A 24,237-nucleotide genomic window follows, 5' to 3' on the forward strand; every position below is an offset into this window, starting at 1 on the left:
TCGTAAGAACCTAAGAGGTCAGTGAGGGGTCTGTCCCCATTTGCCTTCTAAAATTTAGGTTAGGGCAGACTGCAAATTCTAAATGATGGTCAGGCTGGGGAAACTCATGGTTGAGCCAGCTCTCTGAGCTCAGCATTGCCTGGGATATAGGGAAATCTCAATATGAGCCAACACTGTGGTGAGAACATTTGTTCTTTCTCAAGAAGGCAAAGGAGGATGACTCACAGGTTCTGACCACAGCTTCACCCTTCTCTTCACCCTCCCTACACCTTGTCTGAGGGTCAAATTTCACTATTCTTGGCTTTAAGCTTCACAGCAATTTTTTCCCCTCATGAAAGAGAGGATTCTGTAGAAATCCATTCCAAAGGTAGATAGGAGTGCAGTAATGAAACTTTATTCACTTTAAATTTTAAAATGCCTATTTCTATTTTAAAATTTAAATTTTCTATTAAGTTTGCATTTGCCTTGTACCTAGTTATGAGTGGACTGCACAGGGTCTTCTCTCTTCCACCTTTTCTCTGTCTTCTTTTTAGGCTTCTAAAAAGAAAGGGGCCAGGTGTGGTGACTCATGCCTGTAATTCCAGCATTTTGGGAGGCTGAGGCAGGTGGATCACCGGAGGTCAGGAGTTTGAGATTAGCTGGCCAACATGGTGAAACCCTGTCTCTACTAAAAATACAAACATTAGCCAGGCGTGGTGGCATGTGCTTGTAATCCCAGCTACTTGGAAGGCTGAGGCAGGAGAATCTCTTGAACTAGGGAGACAGAGGTTGCAGTGAGCTGAGACCATGCTACTGCATTCCAGCCTGGGCGACAAGAGTAAGACCCCGTCTCAAAACAAAAACAAAAACAAAAAAAGGAAAGAAAACCTAATGACTCAATGAGAGTAAGTTAATGGAGAACTTCAGTACAATGTTGCATCCCAAGAGGTGATAACAAACTTGTTATCTAAATGAAAGGCTGCTGTTAAAGGACTCCTGATAAAGTAGCATGCTTACAGTAACCAGAGGAAGTAGTATTGGTATATAAACGTGTCTATGTGTTTGTCGGAGGGATGGGATGGGGGATCTCTGTCAGAGAGGGGCTCCATTATAATCAGGATACCTTACTTGTATATACTGCTTTGTAGTTAACAGCCTTTCTTGCCCTTCCCTTTAGATGAGTTTTATGGTCCTTCACATCCGTGACTCCAAATCCACAGCTCTGTGCACACATCAGCTTTCAGAATTGAGTATGCAGAACACCGAGTCCCACAGACCATCCATGGAGTGCCCGGATTAGAATCCAAGTCTGTCTGGCTCCAGGGGTCTCCTGAGCCCTCCACCCTTTATACGGAGGATGATCTGTGTCATATTCCATGCCATATGTTATATAAAAGGGGGAATATGTTTGACTCTCAATTGAACTGAGTCTGGGTAAAGTGAGAGACTCTAAGGCCAACTTTTAAATCCTTTCCCATAGGATTCTATGAGCATCCAGAAAAAGCACCATCCTCCTACATGAGGCCAGAGAAAACCTCCCACCTTCCTGCAGCTGAGCTGGTGACTCTGCTGACCACCTACAGTGCCCCGATGAGAGCCAGGACTGCACATCACAGGCACACATTCTGGAGTCCAGGTATGGGGCGTTCCTTCTACGGACGACTCATGTTTCCTTGAAATCATCGTTCACAGCGTCACGCCTTTTGAACGCTTTTACCTCCACTGAACGCCTAGGTTTATAACAGCTGAGACCAGGGCTTGGCAGCCTCGAGTTTAGCCAGGGCTCTGTGGTTGGGCAGGGGTGGGGTTCGGGGGGCGGGCAGAAGAACGCCAGCACCTGGGAAAGGGGAGCCGCTGGGCCCCTGCAAGCCCCGGGGTTGTGCGTCTTCCACCCGTTCCTAAAGGGCCTGAGTGCCGGGCCCCAGGTGGTTCTGGTTACCTGCTCGTATTTCTCCAGCTCCGTATGGTAGATTTGTCTGATCTGTGAGAGTTTGGCTCTGTAATCTGAGTGCTCCACTGAGTTGTCCGAACCTGCCCCTCCGGAGGCCGCCGCTGCTGCCGCCGCCGCCGCGGACCCTCCGCCCTTCTCGGGCCCCGCCACGCCTTCCGCTAGCAGCATATTGTCCAGCCGCATCAGCTGGGGGTCTGTGGGCTCCTCCTCCTGGGCTCCTCGGATACTCAAAACTACAGGAAAACACAAAGCGAAGGGAGCGTTGGTATTGACCCAAGGAAGGAAATTAAACAGCAAAACGCCATTGTGTTATTTCGCTAAATGACCCTCCAAATTACTTGCAAGATGGCATCTGAGGAATAAAATAAAGGCTGCAGAGAGAAACGGGAAAAGGACTTGCTTTGTTCCAACATTACATTCCGCTTGTGTGTGGGACCTAGAGAAATCAAATTTACAAGAGGCAGGAAGTAGAATAGTGGGTACCACGAGTTGCAAGGAGTGGGGAGCTATTGTTCAACGAGCGCAGAATTTCACTTCGGGAAGATGAAAGTTTTTGAGATGGCTGCAAAATTATACGAATGTACTTAATGCCATTGAACTGTACATTTAAAAAAACGGGAAATGATGTCTTACCTATTTTTTATCACAATAAAAATTTTCAACTAGAAAACTTTATCACAAAATACATTTTTTACTTTTATCGCCGAACTACCCAATTTCAATGTAAGGAAAAGCATTTCCCACTTTCTCATTTTAAATTTCTGTAGGTTTGTGGCTTTGCACTCACTGCCTTTCTTTGTAATGCTGGATCGGTCTAAATTTTTCATTTCCAAAATAACCTGAGGTGCATAAATCCAGTACATTTGGAATGAAATCTTAAGCCCTTTCCTGTGGACTAACAGAGAGTGAGGTCTAACACAGCAAGAAGGCAAACTGGCCTTTGAGAAGGGTGGCTTAGCTCCAAAAACTGAGATCTATCTGCTCTGAGTGATAAGGACTCTGTCCTATTGGAAACAAGGGTGAGGTCCTTTTAACAAGCCGTCTCCAGGGATTCGGGGAAGCCGGTGCTCTGGTAGGACAGAGCCTCAGATCAATGAGGTGGCTGCTTTTTATTAAAACACCAGGACCCTTGGTGGTGATTTGGACTGAAGGAGATCCAGTGATTTAGTAAATCAGCAGAAGAGCGAGACGGTCTTTTTTTTTTTTTTTTTACTACCCCTTCAGACAACCTGCCATAAAATAAATCACTCATCTAAATCCAGTTCAGTTGTCAGCAGCCAAGTCTTTGTTAAGAGGGAACATAAAAAGAGTTTTCAATTTTTAAGAAATTGAAAAGAATGTGTGTGTAGGGCAGGACAAAAGGGAAGGGACTAAAGGCAGAGGAGAGGGGTCCAGTGTTGGTTCACATGTTGGGGACGGAGATGGCAGGGTCTAAGTCCCTGGTGGATATCTGCACAGCAGAGCAGAGTCAAGAGCTGTTTCATGGCAATGTGCATCTGGTGAGCCCCAAGGGGATGGTGCCAGTTCCAGGTGTCCCCCCCAGCCCTGGCAAAGCAGGCCTGTGGGTTGTGACAGGGAAGGTGAAGAAGAGCTCAATATGAGGGTGCGTCTAGATGTTTGAGTGTTCCATCATGTATAATACCAGCGTAACTGCTGGCTTTGCCTACGCGTTCCCGGCTGCCAACAGGCAGCACAAGAACCAACCCAGAACTTTGTTCAGAAGGAAATCCCAATTTCTAGGTCAAAAGGGAAACTACAGCATGACTCTCACAAAACACGAGACCATCAATGGAAATGGCGAGGCATGGAGACCAGTGGTGGCCGTAAGGAGCACAGAGGACAGCAGGTGCAGGGCAGAAACTTGGGCTCCTTGAGGAAGTGAAGAAGGATGAGAGGAAGGGAAGAAGAGGGTGGGAGGAGGGAGAGCAGGTAGCTGGGGAGGAGAAAAGGAAGCCAGCACCTCGATGCAAACCACACGACCGGGTCATGAGCTTCTCTCTTCAGACCTGCATGTGTGATATTCTGCTACACAGAAACAAAATTGCTATAGTGACGGCAAAAGGTTAGGAGATCATTGAGGATTATTTTGTAAACTTCGTTTCCCCAATAAAATCCTTCTATTGTACACTCAGGAGACTGAATGGAAAACCGCTTCTTCAGCTGATCTCTGAATAATAAGGATTTAGTCACGTTAATGTTTCTCAAATTTATTTACTCAAATCTCGGAAGCACTCTGAAGAACGAATTGCCACTGACAAGGTTTCCTTAAGAAAGCAGATGCCTGCTGTAACCATTCCCTGAAAGCTTATAGGCCGTAAAGGCACCAAAAAGAATCAGTGCATCCCCGCATCTGGTAGCAGCGCCCAGCAGCCCCTCCTTCCTCACCTCTACATGGGGTTTGTGGGTGTTTCTCTTCACATGATACATTTTTTTTTTTTTTTTTTTTTTTTTTGGAGACGGAGTTTCACTCTTGTTACCCAGGCTGGAGTGCAATGGCGCGATCTCGGCTCACCGCAACCTCCGCCTCCTGGGTTCAGGCAATTCTCCTGCCTCAGCCTCCTGAGTAGCTGGGATTACAGGCACACACCACCATGCCCAGCTAATGTTTTGTATTTTTAGTAGAGACGGGGTTTCACCTTGTTGACCGGGATGGTCTCGATCTCTCGACCTCGTGATCCACCCGCCTCAGCCTCCCAAAGTGCTGGGATTACAGGCTTGAGCCACCGTGCCTGGCTGCATATGATACATTTTAATTGTCTTATCAACAAAGATATTTATGGGCCATTTACAAATTAGAAAAAAAAAAAAAGAATCACCTCTGAGACATTAATAAATACGGTTATTTCACTTTAGCTCAATTATTCAAAGTATGGAATATTGCTGGGGCAACATTCTAGTCTCTCATTCGCTCTGTTGAATCTCATGTCCAATATACTTCCTTCAGAAGAGGCCGCAAGCCTCCATGGCTGGCAGGGACCTTCCCTGCGATGCTGAGGCTGGTAACCCTTCGGTCGGGTGTCAGTGCCTTCAAGTGGGTCTACCTGGCTACTCCATAGCCAACTGGTCCTGCGTGCAGCCCAACACTGAGAGATCTTAGGACAACAAGAGCAAAACAAAAAAGAACGAGTTCCTATGAACGGTCAGGACTTCCTTGCCAGGGCTGGCGTGAGCACTGCCTACCTAAGGTGACATCAAGTGTCCCACCTCCTCCAATCTCACAGGTGCCCCAGGGGACCTCATTCATCCCATCAGCTTATTCCTCTAGCAAAACTCGGTGAGATATGAAAGAAGGGGGAGGCAGAGAAACAGTTCTGGTCCTCGATCCTCCAGGAGCTATGTAGGTGATCACGAGCACATCACTACGAGTATTTCCCGTATACCTAATATTTACCTCTGAGAATATTTCCTCTCTCCAGCCCCTCACAGTTTCATGCCTATGCTCCATCTTTTTAAAACAGTCAGTGGGAAGCGCAAACGATGCCACACAAACTCTACATATCTCCTAATCAATATTTTGCTTGGCCTTCAAATCTAACTGGCTTTAAATAAAATAAGAAAGGCAACTGCTAAGGCTGGCAAAGAACACTGAAAGGATACACTGCAAACCCCTACCCACCATGGAAGTTTCGGGAAGGTGGAAGAGCTCAAAGCATAAAGCATAGTGACTCTTTTCTTTCAGGTCTGAAAGATACATTTAATTGGGTGCAGCGGCGGCGTGTTGGTGAGGGGGAAGAAAGTGTTATCATTTCACTCAGCCTTTAAGTCATTTTATGAATCCTGCAAACACATACTCCTGAAAAAGAAATTTGAATTCACTACAATTTAATAGAATTAGTTTCTAAATGTGGCCACTTAGAAATTGATATGATAGATACAATGCACCACAGCATAAATGGTGCTTGCATTTACACTCAGAGCTCAGGACACATAAATACGTCCCAAATCAGAGATCTGAAGAAAATAAAAGAATAAAAAGACAAGGGGGAAAAAGACCAGCAACAGTCATTTGCAAATTACACCCTTTAAATTACACTCAAATTTAGAAAATCGATAATAATTGTGCAAGAACCAAAAAAAAAAAAAAAAATGTTTTTAAGGAACAATATCAACAAGAGAAAACCTTAAAAGAAAACCTTCATCTCGCAACTAGTTTGCAAAGAAGATTCGGTTCTGGAGGACCTGGGCTGTGTCTGTAACGCTTGGAGGGGGCAGGGATGGATCAATAAACAACCTTGCACGCTCATATTTGCAGCCAGAACAAGGAGCATCCAAAATACCACTTCAGAATGGGTGCTGGGATGCACTGATACAGAAACTGTTCAGCTCGGCAGTTAAAAAAATCCCACCAACATTAAATAAATAAATGAAATGGGTGATAGGTCTAAGCAGAACTGATACTACCTATTTATTGCTTGAAGCCAGTACTCTGGTGAGTAGGAGACAAAATGATTATTTAAAAGCTCCTTTTTATCTCTGCAGCACCATGCAAGACTCAAATGAACCTTTCGCCGGGACACCAGAGATGTTAACGCTCATCCTCCAAGATCCAATTTCAACCAGCGGAGCTGTTACCTAATCCAGCAACCATCACATATGATCAGGTTCCCGCTTCCCTGATGGGTGCCCTGCGCTCTCTCCCTCCCCCTCACCCCTTTCCTCCCCACCCCAGCTGCTTTTTCTGAAATAGGTTTTAAAGGGCCAAATCCTCTGTTTCTCCCCATGTATATAGGGTTTTAAGGGCCAGGCAGGCCCGGACACCTCCACTACCCAAAAAAATTGTCATCAATTGCAGTGGATATGCAATCCACAGAGGGCTTGCCCATGAAGATATTTAACCCATTTGGTAATAATTCTTACAGGAGGAGTTTCCTTCTCACAAATCCACCCAATTATGGAAGAGACCAGTTGAGACAGGTAGGTGATTTACACAGGAATTGTCACAAGCCCTTAGAAAAGCTTCTGATGTCACAGGTGCTTTGCTGCTATTGCTTGCCCTGGGGTTAATTCTTTGGTAAAAGTCCTGAGATAAGGGGACTGTCACAGCATTGTCGGAGCTGCTCTCACCACTGGTCTCCTGCTGTTCTTTCTTCCTCTCTTTTTCTTTACATAAGGAGAAAAACAAACCAAACCCAAAGGCATAGTCAAGATCATCCTCGGCGGGAGGGCTGCCTGCGAGTTGTTTTGTCCTTGGCTGAGCGACGTGGGTCTGGAGCAGCCCCAGCCAATGCCCACTAGAGGGCACTCTTTCTTCACCAAGGACTGGTTCTCCAGGTGGGTGAACAGTCTGGTCTCCAGGTTAGTGCTGGGGGAATGCCTCTGCTCACATTCAAACTTCCAGAGGTGAGGGCAGGTGGGGAGGGGAGGAGGGCAGATCTACAGAGAGGGTAGTCTTCAGATCTGGACAACAGCCTAGGGGCCCAAAGCTGAGCTGAGAGAGAGAAACAGAGATAAAGAACAAGACAGACAGCAGAGAGGCAGGTGGTTTCAGGAAAGGCACAGGTAGCCTCCCGAAGGTGTGTGCAGAAGGCAGGCTCTCTCTGGCTGATCTCTTTGTTTGATATCTAGGCACAAACCTCTGCACAGAGTGTCCTATTGCCCAAGACTTAAGTCTTTACCACATCCTACCAGAAGAGTTAAAAAAGAGAGACCAGCTCTCCCCACCTCATTCCCAAGTCAGCTATGCAGTTTAGAAACAGAGCAAAGCGCTTGCCTCCTGAGAGCAACAGTTACACCTTCTATTCGTTCATAAAGTACTTGCACACACTGAATTACATCACCCTATAAAACATGAAGTAATGTTCCAAAGTTACATAGCAGGTAATTGAAGATTATAAAGGCAAAGCACATTTCCCCAAAATCAAAGCAAATGAGACACAGCCGAGACTGAACTCTAGCTCTTTAACTCTCAGACACTTTAGTCCTCTGCAGTATTGGAGTTCTGAATCTTTTTCTCAACAGGCAGCTATATGGATGTGCGCATGTGTGTGTGCGCGCACACACACACACACACACACACACACAGTCTCTTCTGATGCCCAAGTCACACCAATACTTTGGACAAGAAGAAAACAATCAGATATGAGTAACAGAAGGAAGCTTTTTCTATTGATTTCCTAATTTCTTTTAATTTCTCTAAATCTAATCCTTTCTCGTTACCTCTTTCCACCATCGCAGTTCGAGCCACTGTGTGGGTGATAGAATGCCCTCTTCTGTCTCAGACACAGAAATCCACTCACCACAGTCCTATCTTATTTTAAATCTCAGCTCAGAATCCTTCTTCATGAAATCTGCCCTGATGAGAACAGGCAAAAATGATCTCTAAGCCTGAGTCACCAGGTCGCGTACTGCAGACACCACCGCCATGGGGCATCTCAGGACATGCCAGGGGACACCTACTATCTTGCCAGCAAGACTGTGAACTCCTGAAAGGTGGTTCCCCACACAGCCTCACAGGGCCTCTGACACTTAAGTGTCTGTTCCAGTATTTCTTAGGAGCGATATAATAAAGAATCAAGGAGGGAAGGAGGATGCAGCCTGGGGAGATCCAAGGATCTTTGCCTCAGCTTCCTGTTCTCAGCCAGGCATGTGTATGTACGTGCTCTCTTTTGCCCTGCATTCCAGTTACAAGTTGTACCAGAGCCAGCATGCTGTTAGGTAGAAGGCTGTTCTCTCTGCCACCTCTTCCATATCCACTTCAAAAAACTGTCAAATCTGCCTTTTCAAATCTGACAATTCTAAACAAGCAAAACTCTGCTGGCATTAGGCCAGAGCTTCCTGGACCCAGCCTGGTATGCTCCCCCAGTAAGCCAACATTACCCGTGACAAAGGCGCTGGGTGCTGGGAAGCCTGGCTTGTGACTGGTACCTGGGGAAGAAGCGCCCTGTGAGGGCTGATGGATCCTGGCAGCCAAGGGGCCACATAGAGGTCATCTTCACAAATGGGCCCTCTGAGGAATGCTCAGTGCAGTCAAACATATTACTGCTCGAGTACCTCCAAGGTGACAGTGACGAGCTGGATCCTGGGACCTCAGATGAACCAGACATGGGCCCCGACTTCAAGAGCGCTGTGGTTTGTGCTCCTCCAGCCCCTCGAACACAGGCCACCAACTGCTTTAAGGCTTGCAGACACATGAGATTGCCAGGGTCGGCGGATGACAACTGAAAATCTCCACCTGACACACACACACACTTCGTCCTCTGATTTTGTTTACTTCTTGTAAGCACAATATAGCCGCAGCCTGGAACCGCCTCAAGTTGAGAAATAACTACGCTATCACTGATTCTTCTCAACCAACGGTGGGACCCAAATCTTCTGTCAGTGTTTTGAAGCTCAGGGCAGCAGATCCTGATGTTCTTCACTCCTAATTCTCAATCTATCTGTTTGATGTGGAATATCTTTCTTTTATGGTGATTTTTCAAGAGTTATTCATCAAACAAATAGAAAATGACTGATGATTCTATTTTCTAAATTTTACAAGTCAGCATAACTGATAGCTGTCAGTCAGCGCTCCTGATTAGCACAGGGAAAGCAGTTACCACCTCAGTGGACACCTTCCAGCCCCATGTGGAGACCCTGGATGTTGCAGTGGGCCTGGAGCAGCCTTTTCCGATGAGAAGTTCTAGTTTAAGAAGTCTCCAAATGGCCGGGTGCGGTGGCTCACGCCTGTAATCCCAGCACTTTGGGAGGCCGAGGTGGGCAGATCACAAGGTCAAGAGATCAAGACCATCCTGGCCAACATGGTAAAACCCCGCCTCTACTAAAAATACAAAAATTAGCTGGGCATGGTGGCATGCACCTGTAGTCCCAGCTACTTGGGAGGCTGAGGCAGGAGAATTGCTTGAACCTGGGAGGCGGAGATTGCAGTGAGCCGAGATCGTGCCACTGAACTCCAGCCTGGCACCTGGCACCTGGCGACAGAGCAAGACTCTGTCTCAAACAACAACAACAACAACAAAAAGAAATCTCCAAATGTTGAAATCCATCCTGGTTCACTCAAGGCTGTCTCTCAGCCCCCTAGAATCTCAAAGACATCGAGTTGGTGCTTAATCTAGGTCCAGGGTTTCTTAAAGTAGGGGATTTGATTTGATGAGATTATTTTTAAAGCCATTCCACCTGTTTTTCTTAGTCTGCTAAGCAGGTAGACCAAAATATAACCAGTTTTAGGGATTTGAAGGCTTCAGTCAAAAAAGGCAAGAATTTGAGGTCAAGTGTTTCATCCCAGGAATATTTATTGAGCATTTACTACAGTGCCAGGCTCTGCACTGACTTTCCATATAAACGTGGTCCTGTGAGGAGCTGAGATTCACTCATGTTTCACATTTAGCCAGCAGCCACTATGTGGAAAACTTTACGTGAGGTTTTAGGGCAAGAGATGAAAACAAAAATATATGACACTCTCAAGACAGTTTTAGGTTTTTGTTTGTTTATGTTTTGAGGTTGTCTTTAGAGAAACACACCAAGTTTTTCTTGTCATCTTTTTTCCTGGGCTAGGTTTTGGCGGTTCTGGTCACGAGTATTTTCTACTTCTCAGGGGATGCATGGGCATGGATCCCATTCACATGTTCCCCACTTGGCACACGGCGCCTCCCTGGGCCAGCTGGCAGGGAGAAAGCTAATGTGCTGGGCGATAGGCCCCTGCCTTTCTGGATGGGTGCCGGCTGCCTGGGCGAGGGGCTTTGGTCCTTAATAGCTCAAGACTGGACTGCTGCTCGGGAAACCCCTTTGCCTAAACAGGAGCTACAGAAGTCGGTAGGAGAGCATGGCTTACACCAGCTTTGGCGTCATGCTGACATACACAGAGGTACGAGGGAGCGGGGAAAGCCATCGGAAAGCCAGAAGGCCAGGACCAGGGCCAGGGCCAGGGGAGGGCGTGTGAGACCTGGACTGCCTGTGGTAACCCACGAGACAGGGAAGAGTTTCCTTCTTAGTTACACGTAAAAAGCATGAAAAATGTGGAGCCAGCGGTTGGCAGCTTGCTGTGTATTCCGTGGAGATGAAAGCTTCTCTCTACAATGGTATTTCCTCAAGGAAGCAACCACAGAGAAAACAGAAGAAATTTCTCAATACTCTTTAGCCTTAAGGTGAAAATGTTCTGCAGCTCCGAGTCTCAATGAGGCACCTTGCACACTGCCTGCTTTCTGGCAAGAGCTAACACATGATAGAGTTCCTTCTCCTGCCATATTTTAATACCCAGAGAAGTGTCAGTATGGGCATGGGCTTTCTTCTATTAGCACCACAACATGGCACAAAAAACATGTGCACTAAACAGGCCTTGGGTGTCTACGTTCAAAGCCAGGCTCAAGGCTCCCACTAAGAGACTCCACCTATGCCAGAATTCCTACTAAGGATTAAGTAAGGTTATTTTTATAAAAGCACATGGCAGTGCTTGGTGACGGATAGATTTTAGATTTTTTGTTAAATCTGAATCACTCATTGATAAAGATCCCTTTGGGAAGGATTAAAAAGCAGGATGGACTTAGAGTTAAGAGTTTGGTTTTTCTGCATGTTAGGAATCAATGACACAGAAGAAACCAGGAAAAGCCATGAACATTCTTACACACAAACATGCACGCACATGCATGCAGACACAAGGACACACACACACCCCTACCTCACCATCCTAGGCATCCAGGCAGGCTCACACCAATACCACCACAGGCTAAGAAATCCATAGATCCTCAGCCAATAGAATAAAGTTCAGAATGTCTTCTTTCTCTCTTCTTTTCTCCCTTCTACAGTCCTTTCTTGCTCTTCGCCCACATACATTAAAGATCCCGCGGCTTCTGAAATCTTCACTCAGAGGAGATGCCACAGTCTTCAACCCTAGTGTCACTCAGCCAGAGGCAACACCATCCTCCTGGCCTGGCAGAGCTCACACTGGAAGCCTCCGTCTTTCTGAGGCTGGAAGACCCTTCAGGGAACCACTTAGCTCTGAAGTAATCTCACCTTGTGTCAGACAAGCTGGCCTGGAAGTCATCTTTAATGGCTGCTTTCAAATTTCCATTAAAAAAATAAATAACTTATAACCAGAAGAGGGTAAACATGCTATTTGTACTCAAAGGTTTGAGGGAGCATGTTTCAGTTTTGATTCCAGGTGGGATCTGGGACTCACGATCATGCTTCTGCACCTAGATGTAGAGAAACCCCATGCAGGAAATATTACAGTGACTTGCCCAGGCTATGCCTGCCTGTGTTGTCTTACCCCGCCGCCGTTGTCACTACTGTCTTAGGGCTACAAATGAGCTTCCAGCTCCTAGTGACAAGGGGCGTTTTCCCGCCCATATCTACAGACTAAATGGGAACAGAACTAGTTTTTCTCTAACTTTCCCAACAATGTCATCAGAACTAAGTTTGAAATAAAGAAGATTTTGCTCCCACAGGAATATTTCCCAGTTTTTGAAAACTGCTGAGTAATTCAAAGGCAGGGTTCCTAATACAATGAGTTACTGACCTTGAGCAGTCCTTACAGAATTCATTGATAATTTAGTCTTAACTTGATCCGTGATTACTTCCAATTCTATAGATCACAGAAGACGAGAACTACCATTGATAATACGATACACCTTCACCCTGCTAGAGCAGGCTTCTCCCCAGTGAGACTGAAATGCAAACCTCTGCCAGGTGACAGCCACAGCCAGAGGTGTGCAGAGTGAGGACGGACAGAAGAGTGATGTCACCGATGTCAAAGAGCAAATTCTGGCCAGGGTTACCGATGGCCTGGAGGAGGGCAGCAAGACGCAGTACTCTAAATGACTCCATCCCTTCTGCAGCCACCCTGGACCCTGAGCTGGGCTGGGCTCTGGAAGCCACCCCAGAGTGCGAAGCCAGATGGGAGCTCTCACACCCTGGAGACCAGCCTACCAGTCATCTTTGGGCTTTAAGAAAGGGAGAGAAAAAAAAAACAAACTCGTATTTTGTTTTAAGCCATGTTATTTTGGGGTTTTTCAGAGGGTTTTGTTTTGTTTGCTTTAGACTGCTTAACTGATCTAAGCTAATACAAACTGTTTCTAAAAATAAGATAAAAATCTAGAAGGCAGAGTGATTTCATGTTAGAGTATTACAGAGAAAATTAGAAAGAAGCAGATTTAATAACCAGAAGCAAGTCATAGAAAAATCCGAGTTGTCACTGTGGGGAACTCCAGGCAACAGAAGGTTTTAGAGCAGATCAGAGAGGTCTTGGTCATTAGAGGGGTCTCTCTCGGGTACTACCAGGGCTATCGGCAGAGACAAAAGAAGAATCAGGAAGTCTGGGATGAGGGAACAGGGAAAGACATCACCTAGAGAGGGTATCGGGTGGCCCTGAGGAGCTTAGCCTAGACTGAGAACACCGTGGTAGGTGGTGAGGGGTGGCTGTCTGTGGAAAGCAGCCAAGAGCCTCTGTGATGAGCGGCAGAAGAGAAGAGTCTCTCTTGACCAAGGGAAATCTAAGGGAGACTAAACTGTAAACCTGTAAGGCCGAGTTCTAACAAATTACTTTGGGCTGAGTACCTGTAATTTGCCTTCCTGCATATATGTATATGTATCTTGTAGTGGGATCTTTCCTTACACTATACTAATAAAATTGGGTTTATACTCTAACCAGCTTACTCCATTTGTCAGATACAGAGGATTGGGAGAGAGATCCCAACACACCCGACTTAGAGGAGAAATCACCTCTGTTCACTTTGGCAAAGGCAGAATTTTCCAGCTGAAGGACACTGGTTCTATTTATGGGCGCCCCAGGTCCATTTCAAAACACATGCCAATTAGCTTTTCTTTCTCCATGACCACAAACAACACCTGTGACCCCAGACAGTCATCTCACAAATGCATACGAGGTCAGTCGGGGTCCTTCAGGGAGAGTATGTGGATGATCCATCACCACTCGTTACAAAAACCACCCCAAGCACATGCCGTGCTGCTAATGAGTCACTCGGGCCGTCCTTAGACACAGGAGCCACGAACACACAGGCAAACAGGCTGCATGAAAAGGAGCTACTGGCTGCTTCTAGAACTTTCCAAGTAGCCCCTGAACGCACTAAGCCTTTAACTGACAGGGAAGAGCGGATGGCAGGACAGGATCCTAACCGTGTCTAGATTCCTGTCCTGGACAAGAGGCACTAAATAAGAAATCCTGGTTGTGACAGTGGAATGGGGGAAAGGCAGCTGAGATTATGAGCTCCAGATTGCAAATCATGCCTTTAATCTTCACTAGACCAGTCTCTGGATAAAAGAGATAACATCTCATGGGGACCAAGAAAGCTATTGACTTAATGTCTTCAGGGACGTGTGACATTTCTGCTTTGGGGACGACTGCATGGAGCCATCATTTCCTGTCTCTCCCATCTCAGCACTGTGCCTTCCCCTTGGGGACATGAGGCCTAAGGAGTGGCTCTGTTCCCCTGACAGTCCTCCCTGCTGCCTCTTCCTTTCTTCCCTACAGAGTCTAAGTGGCTGAAATCTACAATTCATCAACACCTGGAGGTCAAATGGGTTTAACTTTTCTTGAGCTTGAGTGCAAGCATTCAAATTCCATCTTGAGCAAGCCTTCTCGGCTGCCGAGTCAAGTTTCCAGGGGGACATTTTAAAGGAGAAGTAGATTTCAAGTAAATGATTGCAACTTATCGAAAATAATGTGCTACTTAGCATCTGCGGCAAACATCCTGGCAGGCAGCGAGAGGAAGCAGCACTGGAGCAGATGGGAGCGATTAGGCTCTGATTTTCAGACGGGCTTCTTTGTGGTGGTTGTTGCCTCCACTTGCTTTTACAAGCCGGTAAAATTGGGAACTTGGAAAAGTAGGGCGGTCTCTGGACCATTCCTTCTTTCTGTGCACTGGAGATGGGGCCCCCCACTAAGAACTCTCACATCGGAGGCGCCCACCCCTGTGGGGAGGTACAGTGGTCATCATGAACCATCATCATCAAAAAGCATTTAGCACCACAAGACGCTGGCTAAATGCATCAACGGGTGACAGAGAGATAAATGAGGAGCCGTCTTAATTTTCCTTTAAATATCTGCCTCCCTGAGGATGGGCCTTATTTACTGTGGTTCTTACTGTATTTCTCTGAAGAGGTGTCTGGCTTTCCTGCTCACTGAATGAAGCAACATCCTTCCAACCCATGTATTATCTGCTCTGGACGTTCCCCTGTTTCACCGGCCGGACATCAGCACTGCCCTTCATAGGCACCTTGTGGATGGTCCTTCATTGAGCCCCACTCTGGTTGTATGGGACAGCCCCTAGCAAGCCATCCCTATTTCCATGAAGACACTGGGGCCAGCATGCTAAGCACCCTGCAATCCTTTGCAGAACAGAGAGGAGGCTCCAACTGTCCCCACTTCAGCAAAGGCCATTGCAGGGGCTCATGCTTTCTGGGGTAACAGACATATGGTCATCCTAGAAGCCAAATTTGCTTTTCTCTTTTGGTGTTGCCTGCTTTCCAGCAGCACTCTGTTTGACTCTGCCAGACTGGTCATGTCCACTTATGTTCAGTGACAGCCTTACAGCTCAGTTAAAATAAAAATCTCTCAACCCGCACAAAGTGTGACTGGGCTGCACAATTTTGCCAACATTGCTACTCCTACAAGACCCCAGTTGGTCTCTCGGTCAATTGTTCATTCAACATAATATACTGACGATCTACTCTTTGACAGGACCTATATTTCAGTTGGGGAAACCTGACCACAAATAAGACAAGTGGGCAGAATCATGGGGGAAAGAGCTAATATACAAAGCGAAATTGCTAGAACAGCTATGGGGACGGCGTAGTAGAGAAGAACTAAATACTTCACTATATTTTCTGTCATGGAAATTAAACCTCACAAATCAATGGTCAGAAATTACCTCCATTGCTTTTATTCTCACATGAACATTATGGAGTATTATTAACCATTTTTTCATCAGATGAGGAAACTGAGGTACTGGGAGTCAAAGCAGCCCAAGGGCACACACTTAGTTTGCAGTCAACTTTGCTCAGGGTGTTATCCCTGCCTCACAGCTGTCTCCAATTGCAGCAAGGCTGGTAGCAAGCAAAGGCAATGCCCTGAAGAAAGAATAGGGTTGAACCTCAAGTAGCAGCTAGCAGCGTTTCACAGGATGAAGGCTAATGTGGACTTTCATGCTGTCTTTTGCAGAATTTCATTTCTGTTTTCCTGAACTAGTCTAAACCAAGAAAAACTACTAATACATATGTAGTTTTCTCAGCTTCAACTCTAACCTATTCTTTTTTTTTTTTTTTCCTGACACAGGGTCTCACTCTGTTGTCCAGGCTGGAGTGCAGTGATGCAGTCATGGCTTATTGCAGCCTTGACCTCCCAGGTCCCAGCAATCCTCCCACCTTAGCCTCCCAAGTAGCTGGGACCACAGGCACACACTATCATGCCCGGCTAATTTAATTTTTTGTAGAGATAGGGTCTCCCTATTTTGCCAAGGCTGGTCTCAACTGATCCTTCTGCCTTGGCTTCCCAAAGTGTTGGGATTATAGGCATGAGCCACCGCACCTCACCGTACTGTTTCTATACCACATCATCAAAAATTACGGTTGTGCAAACACTGTTTTAAATGATGAATTTGACTTCACTTTTGGGGACAGGAGACACAGATGTGAATCAGCAGTTACCCCGTTTTTGCTGTGTTTGGTCATGAATCGCAATGGCTTGCTGGTGTAAGACCTTGGTTTATCCAGTATCATCTAGCAAAGATATCCTCCAGTTCCAGGCTCTGTTCCCAATCTGCAAACCAGAACCATGGGGCCACCTCTCTGCCTTCATACGTTACCAAAATAACAAGTGGGCTCAGAAACACTGAGAGGAAAGGCATTTTGAAGGCTCCCAGTGACACAAGCATCTAGCACTTTTATCGAGATTGTTGAATGTACGTATAATATGTACTCCTTTTTCCTACAAAATACAAAAAGGTTATAGAATCATCTCAGCCTAAAGTAAACTAGCTAATTTTAAGATTCTGCAAACCAATGCGAATTATGTTCATGTAGTTCTCTTTCCTCTTCCAGAGGGAAGCCCAGGGAACCCACTTTGGTACAGAACAAGAGATTTCTGCTTTAGGGAAACATTCAAACAATGCTGCTGATTGTAAAACTGAGCACAGCAACAGCAGGTTGGAGATCAGACAGGTAGTTATCCAGCCTTTAAGTGACAGGGATGTAAAAAATTATGAACAGAATAAAAAACAGAGATTTTCTTCATCTTTCCCTCCTTTGTTCGCTACTACTGTAGTCCTGTGGGAGTGGCAGGACCCTAGACTTTTGAAATACCATAGTCAGTGATGATGTCTGTGAGAAAATGCTCAGTTCAGCTTTGTGGTCAGAGTCTCTGGAATGCAGCCTGCATACAGTCTCTCGACCCTTAAAACCTCCTGAGATTTTGTTGTTGTTGTTTTAAGGCGGGGTTTTAGTCTGCAGCCCAGGCTGGAGTGTAGTGGCCTGATCTTGGCTCACTGCACCCTCCGCCTGCCGGGTTCAAGCGATTCTCCCACCTCGGCCTCCTGAGTGGCTGTGACTATCGCCACCATGCCTGGCTAGTTTCCGTATTTTTAGTAGCCACGGAGTTTTGCCATATTGGCCAGGCTGGTCTCGAACTCCTGACCTCGAGTGATTTGCCTGTGTCGGCCTCCCAAAGTACTGGGTCTATAAGCATAAACCACCATGCCCAGCCCCTCTCGAGATTATTTCAAAGATGCTAAAGTGAATTTCAAGGTGGAGTTTTCTGAAACTATAATTCTTTTTATGGCCAAGCATTTATTCAATTCATAAGTAGGGGGGGAACAAAAAGCCTCCATTACTTGTACCTCCATCTTCTGAATGGCAGCCCCCACCAACTCCCATCTCTCTCTCTCCCCCATCACACACACACACACACACACACACACACACACACACACACACACACGTAAAACCACAAGATCTAGTGCAGAGATTCAGTATTACATTTTAGCCCAGATTTAGAAGCTCAAGCTATACGTACAGTGACAAGTATACTGAGCTCACAGATTCACTAACCTCTTGAAATGAAAGAAGGGAAAGTTAATCATTGCACAGCAAAGAAATCTTTCATTGCTTAAATTAGACTTAAACCTTTGCGCCTCCATGTTTCCTTTTGGATATGTTCTAAGACTATAAACACAACACCCTCTGTGTTTCCTTTGGAGGATATGTTCTAAGACTATAAATTAACTTAAAGACCCAAGGAAAAGAAATCCCCCTTGGGGCACAATTCATCTATTTGGAGAATATGCTCTTCTTTAAGGGACAATTATTTCCCTAGAAAAGGCAAAGGGAAGAGAACATTTTAGGTGAAACAAAAAAAAAGACTCAAAAAGGAAAAAGGTGGGGAGGTGGGAATGGCAGAAGAAAAGAGGGAGATAAAGTAACACTCAAGATATTTGCAGATCAAGAGGTATCATGCGGCCAAGATGTCCCAGCAGTGAGGACACAGCACAGCACCCCTTACTTCTAAATCACATGCCACAGCTGCCCCCTACCCCGTCCAGAGCAGCTTTTCTGTTCTCTTCTTAGCTGGCCATGCCATTTAAACCTAAGGAACACCCACGTTTCTGGGGATGTGGATTCTCTGCTTCCTAGAAAGAAGGCAAGGAAGTTACCTGAGAAGGAACCTACCTGCAGTGAGCTATGACAAATACCTAACAATTTATACTGTGCATTCAATCTCGGATAGGCTGCCTCTTTACTGAGGTCTATTAATTATTCCTTCATTAAATAAAAAACCCATTCCTTGATTGGTTACTATGGGCCAGACAGGTAACGGGCACAGAAATAAAAGACAAAATGCCTGCCCTAAAGGAAATAATGGTTTCATAGAGAAAAGCAGACAGATGGATCACTAGTATACAGAGATGTGGAGGAAGTTCACTCGACGAATGGCCTCCGACTGTGACGCTGTCGCAATTAAGCATTTTGTCATTTATCCTTATTGCCTCACTCCAGTGTAGACTGCCACATATTCAGATATACAAACAGATCCCAATGTATGTTCACGCAGAGGGTGACAAGGGCCAGGTGCTTGTGTTTATACTTGTGTCAGCACTCACCCCGTCCTGACACCATTCAACCGAACAGCCATTTGTAGGACTTAAACACTTAAAAGCCAGAATTAAGCAGAACCTCAGCTCTGCATCTGGGGACAAGATACCCCCGCAAAAGGGATGGGAATCCCAAGAGTGCAGCCAGCATAAATCACCCCAACCTCACTGGGTGGATGGTGATCACAGAATGCACTTCCTCCTCCACGAAGAGCGAGGGCTTCGTAGACTGCGCCCAAGCCACAAGCTGCACACCAGACCAGAGATGGGCTGGGAGGAAGAGGCAAAGGTGGTTTCAAGGCTTCTGTGGCTTTGAAGAAAACATCTCTGAGTGTGAGACAGCATTCACATGGTCTCTGCGGGCATCCTTTCCCTGTGGTCAGGCACTCTTGGGTCTGTGGCTGTTGATTTCACCACACACTCAACCTGTCCCACCATAGTCCTTCCTAACGTAGCCCTCAAGACAAAAGACCACTGAGATCGCCCCACACACCGAATCAGAATGTGGCAAGTCTGGGGCAGTGATCTTTCACTGTATGATCTTTGACAGCGGGTCCTGGGGGCAAAAGTCTTCGACTCTTAAAATCTTATCTGGCTCCTTCTGTTAATAGAGAAGAGTAAATATTTAGCCACCAGCACAGAGGCTGAGAGAAAAACAGCTGTCATCAACACTCCGCTTCTCACCCCTCCCAGATCAGAGGTGAAGCCGGACACCTCTGACCCCTAAGCAAGCTTCCTTGGTGTAGCAAAGCACGGAGCCCAGCCAGCAATAATTCCACATACAAACAACTCTTGCTAGGCACGAAGCACACATCAGACAGTAATCAGCTTATCTAACAGAACAGGCCTCTCTTCCGAACGCAGAGGAGGATTAGCAGTCTTGAATTACAGCCGTGAAGAGTAATCAAGCCCTGGTGGACCCTGGCAAAGGCTACTGTATACTCCTGCTGGGCCCTGGGTTGTTGGCACACCGTGGTATACCTACAGGGGGACAAACAGGAAATGCTCGCGATGGTAATTACACTGGGAGACAGCAATTGAGAAACGGGGAAGAGCAGGAGCGGAGGGGAGGGAAATTAGATTCCAGCTGATGCCCACGTCCTCCGCTCCTTCCCGTCTTTGGAAAATCTTGAAGTCACTGAATTTGAACAGATTTTTTTCTGGCTTATTAAAAATAGAACACTGCCTAAATCACAACGAAGGGCGACCTCCGCCCTCACTTGGTCACAGAAGCAATGACAGCATCGTCTATAGTACAGAGCCCACGGCCTCCAACCACAGTGATGGCCACACGTGGTGACGGGCAACTCAGAGGGGCCCAGCTGACACAGACATCACAAAGGAATTTGAACCAGGACTCAGAAATAGGTAAACCGTTTTAGGAATTGTATCCTCACCTTCAAGATGCTAAAACCAACCAGATGGGGGTTTCCTTTTATACCTCCCAGATGGAGACTTCTCATTTCACTTGAGAGTCCAGGACTTAATGATATGCCTACAAAAAAGTCTCTACTTAGTACATTCCAGGAAAGAAGGCATCATGACTTCTAAACTTTCTGAAGCTTCCCAAAGAACACTGTGCCTTATTGAAAAAGAAAAATGTCTCATGTCAAGTTTGTTTTTTCTTGTTGTCATTTATTTGTGAAGAACTTTTCTTAACACCCTATCATAGCACCCCACTAGGTAGAACAATTCAACAACTCCTTAGTGTTCCCTTACAGCAATCTTAGCCCCCTCTGAAGGGCCTCATCTATCTTGCCATCTATCCTTTTCTCTTATTCCTATTTCTTAAAGATCAAAGAATTCAAAGTGGATATAACGTTTAAAAATTGCCTTCACTAACATGGGGAGTAGTAGAAAAATCACTTCCTGACTTTCTGGGCCTCTTGAGGCAGATCCACTGTGTTGACATTGCAAACACGCTTCCTTCTCTCAGGTAAATCTCTCCCAACTAACTCTAATACCAGCTTTCCAATGTCCTCACAACACCTGATCCTTTCCAGCACACTTGGAGAGAGAAGATACCTCCAGGTGACATCATGAACCCCTTGTAGAGATGATCCATGGGTGAGGAGGAGCCCATGGCCCACAAGCGTAGTCTGAAATGTGCCATGGGCCGCTCATCCTACCAGCACTGTCCTATTCCTCACCAGCTTATCCCTTAAGACGCATGCCCTCAAAACCACTCTCCAGGTTTGATCACAGCATGGAAGCCCTAGAGCAGTGATCTTTCATGCCATAGTCTTTGACAAGGAACTCTTGAGGCCAAAACTGCCAGACTCTCAAACAACTGAGAAGTGCATAAAACTAATTTGAAAAACAATTTAATTGACTACAGTGTGATTGCTGGTACACATGAAGATGTGTTGGCAGCGTCTGAAATAGAAACGTTGAGCTGAGTGGGTCCCTCAAGTCAGTCTATCAGGTTACAGTCTGAGAGTGGAAAGCAAGAGGCAGCGTAGTATCAAGAAAAACTCTGTGCGTGCGTGCGTGTGTGTGTGTGTGTGTGTGTGTGTGTGACCTATATGCAAGAGCTGGAAAATAGAAAAACACTCTATTTGATGAGTGACATGGAGCTGAAGATCCTTCGCGAGAGCTTTAAATTCATTCCAAAGTGCAACCAAAATAATTACAGTATTCAAAATTATGCCACGAGTACAGAGGGCTGAGAACAATTGCTCTTAATGGAACAAAGCCACAAAACACAAGAAGGAACCAAAATCTACCAAGAGTTACTTTGGTGATGAGTTAAGCTGATCTGACCTTCTGATAGTTTTGATAGCCAAGGAACACGTCCGGGCTGGAGCCCAGAACTGGATATAGTCATATCTGAGAAATCAGACACTCAGAGTAGGAGTCACCTCTCTGGGTCTGAGTCAGCAGGCACCTCCCGCCTCTGACAGGCCTAACCACTTATCATGAGCCAGGCGTGCACTCAGGGTTGCCTAAATGCTAAGTACTGCCAGCAAACCTCAGACTCTCAGCCAGCCCTGGAGGCCTTCTCTGGGGCCACCCAACTATCCTTTCAGACCTCATTCTGACATCTCTGCCTGAAAAAGCACGCAGGGCACAACTAGTCTCCCATCACTGTCCCTTTTAAGGTGTAAGGGGGGCAGGGCAGGGGAGTGGGCTGTCCTAGTCCCTTTCAGGGGCTATACTCCAAGCCACAAGTCTGGGTTTTATTACAGTTTTCCAAATTGATATGTGATCCTGCTGACAGCAGTCACTCTCTGCACTGGAGTGAGTTAACACCATCTGTAAAATGGGCCACTTGCCTTTCTTTTTCCAGACCAGTTGTGAGTTTTATAAACATACTCGTGGCAAAGCCCTGTCAAATTTATTTGCCTATCTGATATCTGATATGGCCCCAACAAACAAGCACACTTTTAGAGTGGCTTGTCAGAGTGGGTAAACGGTGCCGCGCCTTTGGCTAGGGTTTAAAATGTCTGAAAGGGGTTTAAACCACATGTTCTTTTAAAGATAGAGAAAATGTCACTGCTGTACCCCAAGATCTAATGGCAAAGAATTTTGGTGTAGTCAATCTATTATATGTTCCGCACTGTAATGGAAAGTCTTTCATAATTACAAGGTGGTGTTGCTACAGGAATCTTTCTTTTGCGTCTCTTGTCTGTAGCTAAAATGGATTTTGCAGCAGATCTTTGGATAAAAGCTATCAGGTGCTTTCCTGAGAAAGGATGATCAGACAAAAGGACAGCTGGAATTCTTGGGGCGGGGTTTTTTTGTTTTTTTTTTTCCTATTCTTGGGGTAGGGCCCACACTTGAATTCAGCTCTATCTTCCCTCACAAAGATCCCCTTCTCTGCATTCCATTCTCCTTCCCTCATGTTTGCCCAGCCCCCCTCCCGGCCCGGAGGCCCAACCTCAATCTCAGACAGACAGGTCTGGTGGGGGCAGATGGGTAATTTTTCCTTTCAGCTTTAATGGCTGCTATTAACAATAAGTTGCCCTGCCCTACTAATGGCTCAACTTTCAGCTTTTTTTCTGATTGCCTATGAGTAACACTGTGTCACATGAGCTGTGTTTAACAGAGGTGTAATAAATGCCAAAGAAAAAATATTACCCAAAATAAAAAATAGTTTGTCCCAGTGTGGCCAAGATCTCATGACTCACAACAATGTTCATTTCAGCTTCCAGCGCAATTTCTATTTGCATGCTTTTTTTTTTTTTTAAAGGGTCTCTGGGGGCTTTAAAAAAGCTGTTTAAGAGGAAAAGCAGAGAGACTGTAGTGATTGTCAAGTGCAAAGAGTTCTACATTCCAGACAAACAAATGCAGTGCGCAGACAACACTCAGGGCAGCAAAGGAATCCTCTCAGCAAAGAGGACAGAGGCAGATAGGCAGAAAGGTAATACTACACTGCCTTTCATGAAAGGCCCTCCCTTGGTGTGGCTCGGAACTTCAATTTTGGCTACCAGGAGACGGAGGTGGAGGAAGAGAGGGCTGAACACCATCCCCCCTCTCCCAACACACACCCTTGAGGCAAGAAAGATATCAAGTTCTCATTTTGTTGCACAAAAACTACATTCTCCTTTTGATAATAAGCACAAAAATACTTCTATATTTTTCTAATAGTAGCTGGTCGGAACTGTTCCAAACCCAGAGAAAAAAGCAATAAACACTGAAATCCCCGGGCGGTCTCTTAGTTGAAGATGTGGGCAGGAAGTATTCTGTATCTTCCAGGTTTTCAGGGAGAAGCAAGAAAACGGTAGAGGAAAGGTGGAGGAGGCTCCCAGGAGGCCTGGGAGTGACGGGTACCCGTCCTGTGAAAGCTGGAATCTTTAGGCAACAGAATCAGGAGGTGCTGACTTTAAATTTAAATCACCTTGCTGAAAAGGATTGGCCCAACACAGCACAAGCAGCAGTCTTTGGAATGAATGCATCTTTTACTGGCCTATGCCTCTTTCAGAGGTCACGGCTGTCTTCACCCTCTGCTTTCCATATATCTCAAGCCTACGTAATTAACACCCATATTTTTATTGCACATCTGAGAAAGGAGACCAAGGGCATCAAAAGACATGGCAGTGCTGGGACTTGGCTCCAGAAATGCACTTTGCTCAAGGAAATTCTCTGAGCCGCCAGTATAAATGGTTAGAGACGGCGATGCACTTCAAAAATTATAGCAGAAAATAGAGACGAGCAGGTAAGATAACCGCATAACTGCACCCTATAGGAGAAGATCCTTAAGGGGAAAGTGATAGACCCCTATAGATATAAAACAGCTCGAGGCATTGTTCTGCAAGACATCCCAGCAACAAA

General features: G+C 45.9%; 1 protein-coding gene across 4 annotated transcripts in view; it reads right to left on the bottom strand.

Moving 5' to 3' along the window:
* The window catches only part of PBX1 (PBX homeobox 1), a 315,670-nt gene that overhangs the window by 78,667 nt on the left and 212,766 nt on the right, over positions 1 to 24,237 (bottom strand). For all 4 annotated transcript variants that reach the window (XM_074389865.1, XM_074389863.1, XM_074389864.1 and 1 more), the window contains one exon: positions 1,919 to 2,163. In XM_074389865.1, coding sequence (XP_074245966.1) covers positions 1,919 to 2,163 — 245 coding nt within the window. The remainder of the gene's footprint in view (positions 1 to 1,918; positions 2,164 to 24,237) is intronic.

This window comes from Saimiri boliviensis, chromosome 19, assembly GCF_048565385.1.
Source record: "Saimiri boliviensis isolate mSaiBol1 chromosome 19, mSaiBol1.pri, whole genome shotgun sequence".
NCBI lineage: Eukaryota > Metazoa > Chordata > Mammalia > Primates > Cebidae > Saimiri > Saimiri boliviensis.